This window comes from Myotis myotis, unplaced genomic scaffold (genome assembly GCF_014108235.1).
Source record: "Myotis myotis isolate mMyoMyo1 unplaced genomic scaffold, mMyoMyo1.p scaffold_m19_p_3, whole genome shotgun sequence".
NCBI classification, from domain to species: Eukaryota; Metazoa; Chordata; class Mammalia; order Chiroptera; family Vespertilionidae; genus Myotis; species Myotis myotis.
In genome coordinates, this window is record NW_023416335.1 from 139,629,426 (window position 1) to 139,643,964 (window position 14,539).

At 38.2% G+C, this 14,539-nt stretch overlaps 1 protein-coding gene across 3 annotated transcripts in view; it reads right to left on the reverse strand.

The window, feature by feature from the left end:
• NAV3 (neuron navigator 3) overlaps window positions 1–14,539 on the reverse strand; it is an 840,800-nt gene that overhangs the window by 170,881 nt on the left and 655,380 nt on the right. For all 3 annotated transcript variants that reach the window (XM_036299344.1, XM_036299343.1, XM_036299341.1), the window contains one exon: window positions 10,906–11,021. In XM_036299344.1, coding sequence (XP_036155237.1) covers window positions 10,906–11,021 — 116 coding nt within the window. The remainder of the gene's footprint in view (window positions 1–10,905; window positions 11,022–14,539) is intronic.

Sequence of the window (14,539 nt, forward strand, 5' to 3'; positions counted from 1 at the left end):
GGTCTGCAGCCCCTGACTCTCGATGAGCTGACGGAGCAGCATGTACGCCTCTGCATCAGAGCCCCGTAAGAGCAGAAATTAAGCACTGAAGCCCAGCCCTGCACGAGCGTCTCGCATTTTAGTATTCCACCTGCATTCCCAGATCTATGGCTCTTCCTTGCTGCTGCAGTGGATGCTGCTGGCTGCCATGGCAGCAAACATAGTGCTAAATTAAACCAGCGGCACCGAAGCCCCTGACCAGCCTCGAATGCCACAGGTTTCAAAGCCAAGGCTGAATGAGAGCCTGTGCTATTAACCCATGCACATTTAAATCACTCTTGGCCACCCGGTCTCCGATGTGGACACACACACTCACAGTACTCACACACACAGCGCTCACTCCCCGACACCGAGAATGACAGACTAATTCTCTTTAGCTCCAGGCAGCTGAAGCAGGCAGAGCTGCCTTCTGAATGTTGGGATTTGTGCTGTAAAAGCACAAATCAAATTCAAGAGTGTAAAGGACCTAAAAAACGGAGCATGACATTCCAGCTGTCAGATAATGCTTTAAAGGAAAAGACTTCACTTCATCTTGTACAAATTCAAGGGCTTTTCATTCTGAGCTATTTAGGAAAATCCTAATGGAACAAAAAAAAATTTATGATTTCTTTCTATAAAAAAATAGCAAACAAAACAAAACACATACACAAAAGGTTCCCCGCCCCCTCAATATTTTTACTCAAAGCATAAAACTGAAAGTTTATGGCCATTTGTGTAGAACATAATGATGTGATATAAAACATAATAGGTACAATATATCTGTTGATATTGAGCATTTTTCCTAGTCTAGTCCATAAATCTACTGCCGCATAACCAAATTTTTAATATTTTGATAAAAACAGAAAATGAACAAAGGTAAATATCTTGCATCTATCCTGTACTATACCACAGTTCTGAAATTCTGATTTTAGGAAAACTTTTAAAATACTTACCAGGTATAGTAGAGACCATGTATACTACTGAGAGCTAAGGGGAAAGTATTTAAAGAAAAGTCTTTGAGGTTTTCTGTCCATAAGCATTCTTTATTAAGAGGGGAAAAGGGAAGAAATGTATAGAAATATTCACATGTCATTGTAATTGATTTATAAATCCCTATCATTGTCTACACTAATATGATTAAATTAATTCTGATATTTCACCTCAGAAAAATCAACTACTTGAAGTGCCCAATCTCTTAATTACATAAATTAGCATATTGTTGTATATTGCCTATACTTTTAAATATGATGGCAATCTACTTTGCAAGGTTAACTATTCCTTATGCTCAGGCTCAGGGCACTATCCCTAGATCCATTCCACACAGATGCATAAAGGGGAATCAGATGGAAAGAACAGCAATTAGTTGTGATAAAAAATTTTTCAATTAAACACACAAAACTGTGAGTTATAAATACTGATTCTCAATGTTAGCGCTTTAAAAAATAAATTGTACTTATATAAAATGTGTTCAAATAAAATGAAGACACAAATGTCAAATTATATCAATGATGTTCTAAAAACATCGCTTTCTAAATATTTTTTAAGGATCAAAATGCCACTTCTATTTGGATTTCTAATCAGGAATTTTTCTTTATTTTTAGTTATTGTGACTCAATGAATTGCTAGGCTGTGAGACCATGGTAAATTTGGTGAAGTTCTAAAACTTCAATTTGTCTGAAAGGTATTGCACTGGTATATTATCATGTACTCTAAAGTCTTACAGATTCACAACCAGTGAACCCTTATGCTTTAAAAGTCAATACAGTTAACTTTCTGTGTATATTAGTAAAAGCAATAACTATGCCCTTGTTTATACAAGGGTGCTTGTGTACCATCCTTCTTAGGCCAGTGGTTCTTAACCTTTAATGTTCACACCTCTTAGAAGGCTTATTAAAATATAGCTTGCTGGGCCTCAGCCCCACCCCTCCTCACTCAGTGGGTCTGGAAGGAGCCTGAGACTTTGCTTGTCTTACATATTCCCAGGTGATACAGACATTGCTGGCTCTGGGACCCCATTTTGAGAACTATTAAGCTAAGACTAGTGTTTTTCAACTGGGGGTGATTTTTAACTGGCTCCCTCAGCAATATCAGGAGATAGTTTTGGTTGTCATATCTGCTATGTGTGATGTCCCTGACATCTAAATGGCAGAGGCCAATGATGCTGCTAAACACTAAACATCCTACATGACAGGAAACACCCCCCCCCCAAATAAAGAATTATGCAGACTCCAATGGGGATAGTGCCAAGGTTGAGAAATTCTGGTTTAGACTAAGTTATATTGTATTGACAAACTTACAAATTTCAGTGTCTTACAAAAAAAACCAAACCAAAACAAAACAAAGATGCACATTCATGTCCATTCTATGCAGCCTGCCTATTTGATCCGGGTACCCTCAGAGACATGCTAATCTTGTGAGAGAAGGAAGAAACGAGCAATCCAAGCAATGGCTTTTAAAGCTTCTGCTTGGGAATGGCCCATGTCACACTTCCACTCACATTCATTGACCAAATCAAATCACATGGTCCACTCTGACTCAATGGGGCAGAAAATATAATCTTCCTGCAGGGCCAATCCAGAAAGGGTTTGGCTAGGTCTAATGGAGCAAGTAAGGAGGGGCTAGTTATTTTAAAGAAATAACCCAAATGGAGAAAACATCAAAATAGCATTTTATTTTATTTTTTTTGCTTAAAGATATTGTTGTCAATATGTAATCACAGTAGTTTTTCACCCTGAAAATACGTCAGTTCATAAATATACCCTGAACAATAGCAAAGAACCCACATACTGCTTCTCTAGAGGCAGCTATTTCTGCTTACTTTGGGTGTATATTTATACATGAGTGTTGTATTTATACTTCTTTGAATTCACATGCACAAATGGATGTAGGTGAAAGAAGAAGCCTAAATGCATAGGAGACAAATAAGACCAATCAATACGAAAAAACAAATCACTCTAATTTTGTCAAGACCTGAAACAAAGTAAAGTTTCTAATAGACCTAAAGTTTCTATTCTGTTCTGAATTGGAAATCTTTTCAGCTCTTTAGTAAACATAATTATAAAGTGATTATTTAAGTAAAAGATCTAAACTGACTGAAATTACCCCAACTCAATCTTCTTAATCTTTCTAAGCATTCAAGTAAAAGGCAACTTAAGTGACTATATACAAGGGTCTCAAATAGCAGATATTTCTCATTATTCAATAAGAAGTCTGGTAGGTCAGAAATAATACATGCAACCATTAGCTTATCTCTCTATTTAAATGAAATTCTCACTTTTAAAATGATTTCCTGAATTCATCCACTTATTTTATTATTTTTGTTTTACAAATGACAAGCCAGCTTTGGTGGTACTGAGCCAGTCTGGCATCTAGTAATGTTTTTCAGTTGAATATAAATTCTAGATAAAGGTTAAAAGTGCATTAAACAAATGTCATACATGTTGGCAGATGATCTTATGCAAAAAAGGGCAAGTGTGAACCTATGTAGAAAAAAAATCTAAAAACTTTCTTGAATGATTCTAGTGGAATGAAAAATAAAGCTCACTTTACATTTGGCAGGATCTCCTGGCATTGGATGAAAGGGATGGTCTCTGGGGCCAGATTCCTTTTGTCAATGAATGTGAGAATAAAACCCAAGCCAAAGCTGTAAAATCTGAACTGTCAATTCAGCCAGATTTGTAATATCAAGGTGATGGCATGAATCTTAAAAGGATAGGCTGGAAGCAAGAATCTCACTCACTACTTGCCACACATTACATAATGCATTTCACTGTATGTTATCATTAGTGGAGGACTGCATAAAGGGAACTTCTCTGAACACTAGTGGGAGGGGGGTTCTTGCAATACCTTGAGAAAAAGAATGTTCTACGACTTGCATGGGAGAATGAATGGCTTTTATTTGCGTGAAATTACATTCCTCAGTTTTTAAAATCCCATTTTCCTTAAGCCTGTCCTGGAAAATGTGTAGCTGGGGCTTCAGTAGAGCTACAAGCAAAGGCAGTGTCCGGAGTTTCCATTCCATGGTGGAGCTGGGTGCCCTGTAGCATCAGGCTAGTTAGTCCATTAGTTCATTGTGTGTGGGGTCCACATGGCCATGAGCCATGTGGGCAAGTGCAGAGCGTGAGAGCCCCGCAAGCAGTGAGAGACTTAAATATCAAATTTTCCCATGCTTGCAGTGGACAGGCCTACTTTGGCCAATGCCCTGCTCCCAGGTATGGCTGACAGACAAGCACCTTCCCACGTCACCTAGACCATAATGGGCATGCATCTAAATTGTAGCTTTCTTTTGCTTCTTTCCAGTTTAATAACCAGGTCATTACAATGGTATCAGAACCATCATGTTCAGATCAGGTAAATATCACTAGTTTTCCTAAGAACATGACAAATAATAAGAAATAGAATGATATATATAAGGACTTTGGAGGGATGTAAGACTTGCGAAAGTTTTGAGTTTTTTCCAGTATGCCATTTTATTGTGTGTCCCTCATTTCTGACGTTTATCTTCACACCATAATTTAACTACAATTTGAACTTCCACTATGTTTTCATGGCTTCACCTGGGTTACTGCTCAGTTGAAAATATGAACAGCAAAGCTTCCCGGATAACTTAGTGAATCCTTCTAACAAATCTGCCTCAAGTTTGTTCCTTAATAGTATCACACATCATTCCATGTTATGTCTCTCAGGTTATGCGATAGGAATACTATTTACATTTGTTTAAATATAAAAAGGTTTTCCCATAACAGAAAATTGAAGGGAAGGTGGGAGGGATAGTTTCAGATGCCTCATTCAGGAGCTCAGTCAGACATTTTCTACAATGACCTTGAACTCACGGTTTCACTCTCTTATGTCTCCGCTATGTTTGTTTCACTTGAATGAGAAGGTAACCACCAGCAGCTCCAAGCTTTATTTTTATTATCTTTAGGTCTAGTGAAAAACATCCAGTGTCTCTTTTCTAATAGTCTCAGGAAAAGTCTGAGATTGATTGGTTTTGAGTGAACTGAGTTGGGTCACATGTCCATTCCTAAAAGAGTGACTGTGGTGAAGGGAATCATTTGTTCTGATTGGATCTGCTTGGGTCAATTTCATTTGGCCCACGTGAACACAGAATGATGAGGCCATGGTCTCCCCCCCCCAAAAAAAAAAAAAATATCAAGGCGCTGCTATAAATAGATGGGGTAATGGATGCTAATCAGGCAAAACCACACCAGACTCAAGTTATGCCACTGTGAAGCCCATGGTTCTTAAGATATGGGGCTCCTAACTGTTTGAGTCCCTTTCCTAAACACTATATGTCATTTTGTATTTTGTATTTTTCTATTATTTTCAGACTCCCCCCAAATGTATGGGCTTGAAAAATTTATAAAAGCTGGATCTTATCCTGTGAAGGCTAACTCATTCAGAGTTGTATCTCATTCAGGCTATTTCACCTGGGGAGCAGGACAGAATTCCTCCCTATAAGGCCCCCACACTATTAGCAATAGGAGTTCAACAACAATAGCAGTGAAACTGGATTAGAAACCCCATGAGCTACCAAGATCTCAATAAAGTTAGAAAAATGCTGTTTTATGATAAGAAACTAATGAAAATCATAAGGCAAGTAGAATTTTCCCCCCAATTATTTTCACTGAATTTATTTCATCCTGAAATATTATTCCCTGATTTCTTTGTCCACTAGAATTCCAAAATATACATGTGTGACCTTCTTTTAAGCCCTATATAACTCTTTATAGTGAAATTAGTTGTTCCCATATGCCTGGCAATTTGATTATATGACATTTTAGAGTGTATTTTTCTCTTACTCTTCTATAAGGGAACTCATATCTTAGTCCCGTTTGCTTTCCTAATGCTTTGCATGCCTGGCATGTATAAGATCCCAGATGATAATTACCAAAAATATGGATGGAAAAATAAAACCTTATCTCACAATGATCCTGTGAGTTTAATAAGCATCATAGCAGTCACATCACAAAAACAGGTACCAAGGAACAATTCGACCAGCTAAATAATGGCAGTGCAGAGGCCAGAATTAATTTTTCTACTTTCTAGAACATTTCTCTTCCTGTATCTCATATTGTATCAGAAAGAATATCCTGTGAGCCAGTCTAAAGTAGGGCATGGCAATACATTCAAGTGCTTATGTGGTCTTTGGTTTCTCTAGCAGCCAGAATGAAGAGGCAATAACAGAAATAAGAAAGAGAAGGGAACCTGGAAAAGGGCTGAAGAAAAGTTGTTGTTTTAATTAAGATTGAAGAGATGGTAACATCCTGTGGGCTAAAGAGAATGATTTGGTGGAGATGGAGATATTAAAACGAGGAAAGAGAGAAAATAATCCAAGGAAAGGCAGAGAAAGTGGGTACACATGCTGTACCTGGTAGATGTGGTAGCAGAGGGTTGTGAATTCTGTCTGCTTTAATTTTTTTTTTTCAGTGACGTCAACATCAACATCATTGGTTAAGAGAAATAATGGGAGACGGGAGATGTGGTATGTAGGTTTGAAAAGAAAGTAAAAAGTGCAAAAAAGGGTAAATGGACCAGAGAAATACAGAATGACTGTTGGGAAGCACTAAATATTCACTTGAGATCAGTAGTCATGAAGGTAAAGTTAGTGACATCAATATGTGATATGTTTTCTCCAAGTCCATTCACTGCTGATATGGACTAGGTGGAGAATTGAATGTAACCAAGTCTGATTTCACCAAACGCATACAACGAAGTGAGAAGTTACCAGGTGCACCGGTTAATAATGAGGATTTTTTTCAATAGATGGAGTTACACATATGTTGATATATATGTGATTTGATATGTATGCTATTTTGTTGTATTGACAACAAGCTTCAAAACTTCATATGTCAAATTTGCTAAAGGTGTTAACATCATAGATATTTTTACACTTAAAAATGTCAAATTTTGTGCCAAAAAAAGAGCATTTGCAGAAAGTTATAATTCATTACTTTATTTTGAAAAAAAGTGCTGCTGAATACTTCAGGAAGCTTAGGGTGAACATGCTCCATCTCAAGATACTTGTGAATGCTGGTTTAAATGCTTTAAAAGTGATGATTTCAATGTGAAAGACAAAGAACATCCAGGTCAACCGAAAAAGTTTGAAGACCAGTTACAAGCATTATTGGATAAAGATGCATGTCAAACTCAAAACAACTTGCAGAAAGATTAAACGTTACTCAGCAAACAATTTCCGATTGTTTACAAGCAATGGGAAAAATTTTAAAGGAAGGAAAATGGGTGCCACATCAACTGAAAGAAAGACAATTGGAAATCCGGAAAGTCATCAGTAAAATGTTGCTTCATCAGCATGAAAGAAAGTCTTTTTTTGCATCGAATTGTGACTGGAGGTGAAAAGTGGATTTATTTTGAGAATCCCAAATGCACAACATCATGGGTTGATCCAGGTCAACCATCAACATCGACTGCAAGGCCAAATCGCTTCGGAAAGAAGACAATGCTCTGCGTTTGGTGGGATCAGGAAGGTGTGGTGTATTATGACCTTCTAAAACCAGGTGAAACGATTAATACTGATCACTACCGACAACAAATAATCAATTTGAACCACGCTTTGATAGTGAAACAACCAGAATGGGCCAGAAGACACGGCAAAGTAATTTTGCTTCATGATAACCCACCATCACACACTTCAAAACCAGTTAAAGACATGTTAAAAGATCTTGCCTGGGAAGTATTAACCCACCCACTGTATTCACCAGACCTTCCTCCTTCAGATTACCATTTGTTTAGATCGATGGCACATGCACTTTCTGAGCAGCACTTCAAAACATATGAAGAGGTGGAAAATTGGGTCTCTGAATGGTTTGTCAAGAAAAGTTCTGTTGGGATGGTATCCACAAATTACCTGAAGATGGGGGAAATGTGTAGCTAGCAATGGACATTACTTTAAATAAAGCACTTTTGATGTTTCTCTTGAAATTATCGTGTTTTCTTTGATTACAAAATCCGCTATTATTAATCGGTACACATAGTAAGGGACTATGGAAGAGTAAAATTGCATTCAGTTACCACAGGAATTCAGCTGATTAGGTCGGGGGCGGGGCAGAGGGCGGCAGAAATAATACACAGAATTCGGGGGGGTAGTGGAATCAATGAATTGGAAAACCTAGTAGAACCAGTGGTAGAGTAAGGAAACAAAAAGAACACTGATAAGAGAGGAGGCTATAATCAGCAAAAATGAGGTGCATGGAAGTCAGTTTATAGAGAAGTTGCAGATTCTGGAGATGCCTGGATCTAGGGTACGACCATGAGAATAAGCATCTCGGGAAGGATTAGAAGACAAGATCACCGAAGAGAAGTTCAGAATGTGCTAGTCATCCTCTCAGCATTGGGCACTGCTATACCCTCACCCAGAGGTCTCAGATCATGGAACTCAATGTATAGCTTACTAACCATCAGTGAGTACCATCTCCCTTCCACAAATTTCAAGTTTGCATTGAAAGAAATTTTCACTACAAATAATAATAGAAAGTACACAATCAAATGAGCCTCATTTCAGCACTTATTTTATGTTTTAAAAATATATATTTTTATTGATTTCTGATAGGAATAGAGAGGGAGAGAATGAAAGAACATCAGTGATGAGAGATTAGCATTGATCGGCGGCCTGCTGCATACCCCACACTGGGGATCAAGCCTTGACCTCCTGGTTCATAAGTTGACACTCAACCACTGAGACACACTGGCTGGGCAGTTTTCTTTCTTTTATTGTATTCCTACCTAAATCACAAACTCAAATCCATGATTCTATGTAAATTAATTATTGCTACAAAATAATATACACACTTTCTAATATTATTATATTATGTTAAAGTCTAGTTTATATTTTACTTTCAAGTAGTATCCCATTAAAAGATCAAAACATTAAATAAAGATATTAACCTGAAATATGAAAAAAATAATCTAGTGGTAGACAAAATAAGAAATGAGAGAAAAATCAAATAGGGATTATTTATTTAATTAGAAATATATTAATTTCAGAAAAAAAAACAATGTCCCTTTGTGAAATTCACATAAGATTAGTATCCAAACTGTACTAAAAGTATTTTCCCTTACTGATTTGAATTCTAATATTTTATTTATTTATTTATTTATTTATTTATTTTATTTAATTAATTAATTTATTTATTTTTAGTTTTATTGCTTAAAGTATTACAAAGGGTATTACATATGTTTCCTTTTCCCCCCCCGCCCTTGACAATCCCCTGGCCTCCCCTACCCCTCAGTGTCTTATGTCCACTGGTTATGCTTATATGCATGCATATAAGTCCTTCAGTTGATCTCTTACCACCCCCTTCTGCCCCCCTACCCACCCCGGCCTTCCTGCTGCAGTTTGACAGTCTGTTTGAAGCAGCTTTGCCTCTGTATCTATTTTTTGAACTCTAATATTTTATAGGCATATTGATGACATTCATGAAAAAATACATTCATGAAGCATATGTATCTTCATGCCACACTAGGTTTAAAAAATATCTAGTCTCAATGTGGATATGCATCATCATTTTGCCCCTAGGGCTATTGGAGCTATGGTAAAGGCAACACTTGCCCCAAGTATTTGGAAAATCTACAAATTCCAACCCCATAGCTATGCTTTGGCATCACCATTTCTACCTTTCTCCTGCCATGGCCCTCTGTAATAGTCACACAAAACCTCTGATGCCTAAATGAGACCACTGGTGTTAATTCCAAAAGGAATCTTGGGATGCTGTGCTGTTATTGTTGTAATACCCATTGGTGGGTATTGCAGTGATGGCTAATGCTTGCCAACATGTTTTAGGTCAGACCAGGTAGGAGGTTTCTTAACCCCCAAATTTGTGATATGGTTACTTTCATGAGCTTCAGGGCAATACTCTGCATCCTTGGAGTACTACAGTAATATTTTAAATTAAGCAATTATTTTAGGTTTTTGCTTTGGAATATAAAAGGGCTGAGCCAGAGATATTTTGGGATAACAGACATATCTCTACTCCCATGCATCCTTATGCTTAGTAACAGATAAAAATGTTCTTAAACTCTCTTTCCCCTTAGGAGCAGTATATTTTGCTAAGAGCTTACTTAGTTACTCATGTACCAAATTATCTATAAAAAATAACAATATAATATGCTAATTAGACCAGACATCCTTCTGGATGAAGCCGGGGCTACAAGGGAAGCCTGGGTCCCGGGTGCCAGAGGGAAGCTGGTGCCGGCAGCCAGGGAAAGGAAGGCCTACTCCTGCACGAATTTCGTGCATCAGGCCTCTAGTATGTAATAAAATTACACCAAAGGCTTTCCATATATGCTTAGGCTTATGGATCCTAGGAAAAGCATTAGACTAAAGTTGAGAATTCTGTTTTATACACTTAAGTATCTGACAAACTGTGTCTAGGGTATGTATATGTATTTGTTTTCTTACATTATTCATATATTTAACAATATTTCCATAATTAGATTTTTTCCATAACACACATTTGCAATGTTCTCAACAGTACAGAACTGAAGATAGGGCAGGTTGTATTGGTCATGAAAAACGAACACTGACACCTGATCCTCAATATTTTTAAAAAGTCTAAATACATCCAAGGGCTGCCTTATTAACAACAGAACATCCTCTAGGTTTTCTCTTATTATATTCAATTTGACCAAGGGCAACAATTACTTAAAATACCAGGCCCTGAAAGCACTACTGTTCTCTACAGAAATCTTCACAAAGAGATCACCCTAAACAGAACAACCAAATACCTAAGAATCTGTGAAGCATGAGATGTACACAGTCCATTTACACTCAAGAGGAATAAGATAGCACAAATGTGATTTTAATAAAAGACTTAGGGAGATATTTCAAAAATTCTGAGGCTTGACCCACCCATCAATCAGGTTACTTACCAGATATCTCCTCTAGGCACTGCTTAGCCGTCTTGCTGTATGATAAATCCATCTTAGTAGGACTGGTACAGGAGTCAGCAGATGATAAAGAAGTTCCTTCATTTTCTGAATGTGCTCTGAAATTAACCAAGAAGACAGAAACAAATAGCAATTGCTGTTACCAGGGACTCATTCAAGTTCTTTATTATAAGAAGTCGGCATATAAAAGTTTCCTATAGAGGTAAGTAAGCCTTTCTTTATGACTGGGGCACTCCAAAGCTGTCTGAATATAGGAGAATTTCCCTGCCCCTCCCCACTGACTTCTGAAGTCTACTGTATTCTATTTCACTTGGGCTTGTTTCTTGTGGGCCTCGGTGCCTTCCTTAGCCCGCTGTCTATAAAGGAAGGGGGGAAAGTCCTCTGAAGTTTTCTAGGATTTTTATTACTCGCTGAATAAGTTTAAATGGAGAGTATGTAATGAGATTAGAGACCCCAGAGAAAGCTTACTGGCTGCCTGCCAAGAAGCCTGGAGTCTTGGTGCCTTGGCGCACTGGCTGGGAGCCAGGGCTGGCTTAGAGTCATGCAGGCTCAGTATTCGCTGACTGATCTCACAGAAGCTGAGTCACATTAAGTGGTTCCCTGAGATGGCTGTCTAAGCCCAGTGCCAGCAATTCTTATCAGAACAAGACCCACGGCTGTCACAGGAGCCTGAGTGCTCATGGCCACGCTGGTTATACACATTCACAGTATCTCCCTCTAGGAAAATCCGTATAGAGCAAAGGAGTATTTTGGGAGTTGAGTTTTTGCTTTGCTCAAAAAAAAAAAAAAAAAGAAAGAAAGAAAGAAAGGAAGAAAAGGAAAAGGAAAAGAAAAAGAAAAAAGCATCCTAGAGAGTATTCCTCAGGAGCTGACTGTGGCTATCTTCCCCTGTATATGAGACCGAGGACTCAATTCCATTGGCTGAGTCCTACATCCCCTGTCTGAGACGCTCCTTTATAAAAAGGATTCATGCTTCTGACAGCTTGGTCATGTCTTAGAAGCCATTGTTTTATTTTATTTTTATGTGGCAGTGCATAATTCTGGTTGGTTCACCTTTTAATGTGATTTTGGTTTAAGTCACAAGATATCATCTGATTTACATTGTTTTTAACTTCTTTAGTGTATTTCCGATGGTATTCCCTATATGAGTTACCGACATTAGTGATGAAGAACATGGAAGAGGTAGACTTCAAATAATTACAAAAAGGACGTAGAAGTCATCTTTGATTTGTATACACATCTAAATGGGCCCTGATCTCGGCTCTACACAGGTCACAGCCAGCCATTTCACCAGGACTTCTACCTCATTATTTGGAGTCAGGTTTTTTTGTGTGTTTTTTTTAATATATTTTATTGATTTTTTACAGAGAAGAAGGGAGAGGGACAGAGAGTTAGAAACATCTATGAGAGAGATCGATCAGCTGCCTCCTGCACACCCCCCACTGGGGATGTGCCTGCAATCAAGGTACATGCCCTTGACCGGAATCGAACCTGGGACCCTTGAGTCCACAGGCCAAAGCTCTATCCACTGAGCCAAACCGGTTCGGCTGGAGTCAGGTTTTAACTCCGCTATCTAGCTGGACACTCATTGCTAACTGGTTAAGATGTAAAATTTATACACATGCTCAAAGAGGTTCAGTTAGCTATCTGAACACTCCCAGCAGGTCTTCTGTTTGGGGTGTGCTTCATTCCAGTAAGATAAAAGGTGTGGGGATTGATTAATGAAACAATTTATGAAGACTTCAGAATCAATGGTATTCTCTAATCATAAGGTGCACTTTGACATATTGCAGTGGTATCATTCACTGCTCTCACATAAACTGACACTGTAATTCCCTCATATTTGCTAGAAAAGAAAAGTGAGCATCATGATGGTCCTTCAAAATATTCAGCAGAGGCAGGCATGCACACACTACCTTACTGCACATTTACGAGATGGCTGGCATGTTACGAGTACCAATTACAACCATAAGATGTAGCATTGCGACAATTCCATTTAATTTAGTTAGAGTTCGAATAAGCCAGGCCCTTTGCGCTAGTGTCTGTTACTGAGTTGTAGTGGTTAAAAGTCTAGACTTCACCAATGATTAACACAAAAGCTGTTTCCTGTTTATTTACTGTGTATTTACTATGTGCCAAGTACTATGCCTAGTGTTTTACTTATGGCATGTCACTCAAACTTCACAACCATCCTGCTGCTATGGTTAAATGATTTCCCCCCCAAATTCATATGCTGAGACCTAATGTAATGGTATTTGGAGGTGCAGCCTTTGGGGTGTGCTTAGGTCATTATGAGTGGAGCCCTCATGAATGGGATTAGTTCCTTTATAAAACAGGCAATCAGAGGGCTCCCCTGTCCCTTCTGCCAGGTGAGAAGGGCATCATGGTGAGCCAGAAAGCAAGGCCTTCACCAGACACCAAATTTGCCAGCACTTGATCTTGGACTTCCCCAGCCTCCAGAAAGTGAGAAATAAATGGTTGTTGTTTAAGCCAATCAGGATATAGAATTTTTGTTACAGTAGCCAGAATGTATTAAGATACCTGCAATGTATGTGCCATGGATAAATTAAGGCCTCTAGAAGTTTAACGTTTTGCCCTACATAAGAAGCTGGTAGATACATAAGCTATACTTAAACCTATAAATACTATTCTGTTAACCACTACCCTACAATTGAACTCCTTCCAAATGCCTCTGGACACTGAGTATTTTATTACATTTCAGGTTCCCTTAGCTGAGAGTTAGCTCAGTCACGAAGTTAATAACAGACAATATTTGAATGTGACAATATCCACTAGTCTATACTAAATTTTAATCTTTATAACTTAAGTTTTACTGGTAAGAGAAAGAAACTATTAGTTAATGTGCCATTTAAAGGAACTCAGCAATAAATCCCAGATACTATCAATCTTCAAATTTTATATATATGGATTTATATATTGATTTATATTTTTAAAAATCTCCCTGTGGCTTTGTCTTGATATGATTATAGTCATAAATGTTGGTACAATAGAACTAGTTTGAGTCAACAATATTAATGAATGGGCTTGTAGCTCCTGCTCCACAAACCTAACAAAATGGAATGAAAAGCAAATATCTTTCTAGAACCAGCAATAGGTGTGCTTTCTTCTCTCCTTCCTGGTGGAAGGCAGATAGATGACAGTCAGGGCCCAGGCCAGATACAATATTTATATACTAGAGGCCCCATGCATGAAATTCATGCAAGGGGCACAGCCCTTGCAGCCGCAGTGGCTGCCTCAGCCCTCACAGCCCCGGCTTCGTCTGGAAGGTTGATTGGAAGGTCATTTGGCTGTCTGGTCTAATTAGCATATTACTATTTTATTATTACAGATAGTAATAGATAATGAGATAAATCCTATATAATAAAAGCTTAATATGCTAAGTGTCCCATTGTCTGGCTGGCCATTCAACCAATCAAACTGTAAAATGCTAATAATATGTTAAGGCCACTCAACCACTCGCTATGATGTGTACTGACCATCAGGGGGCAGAGAGTCTACTGGTAGACCAGTCACTATGACGTGCCCTGACCATCAGGGGCAGATGCTCCAACCGGTAGGTTAGCTTGCCGCTGGGGTCTGGCTAATGAGGACTGAG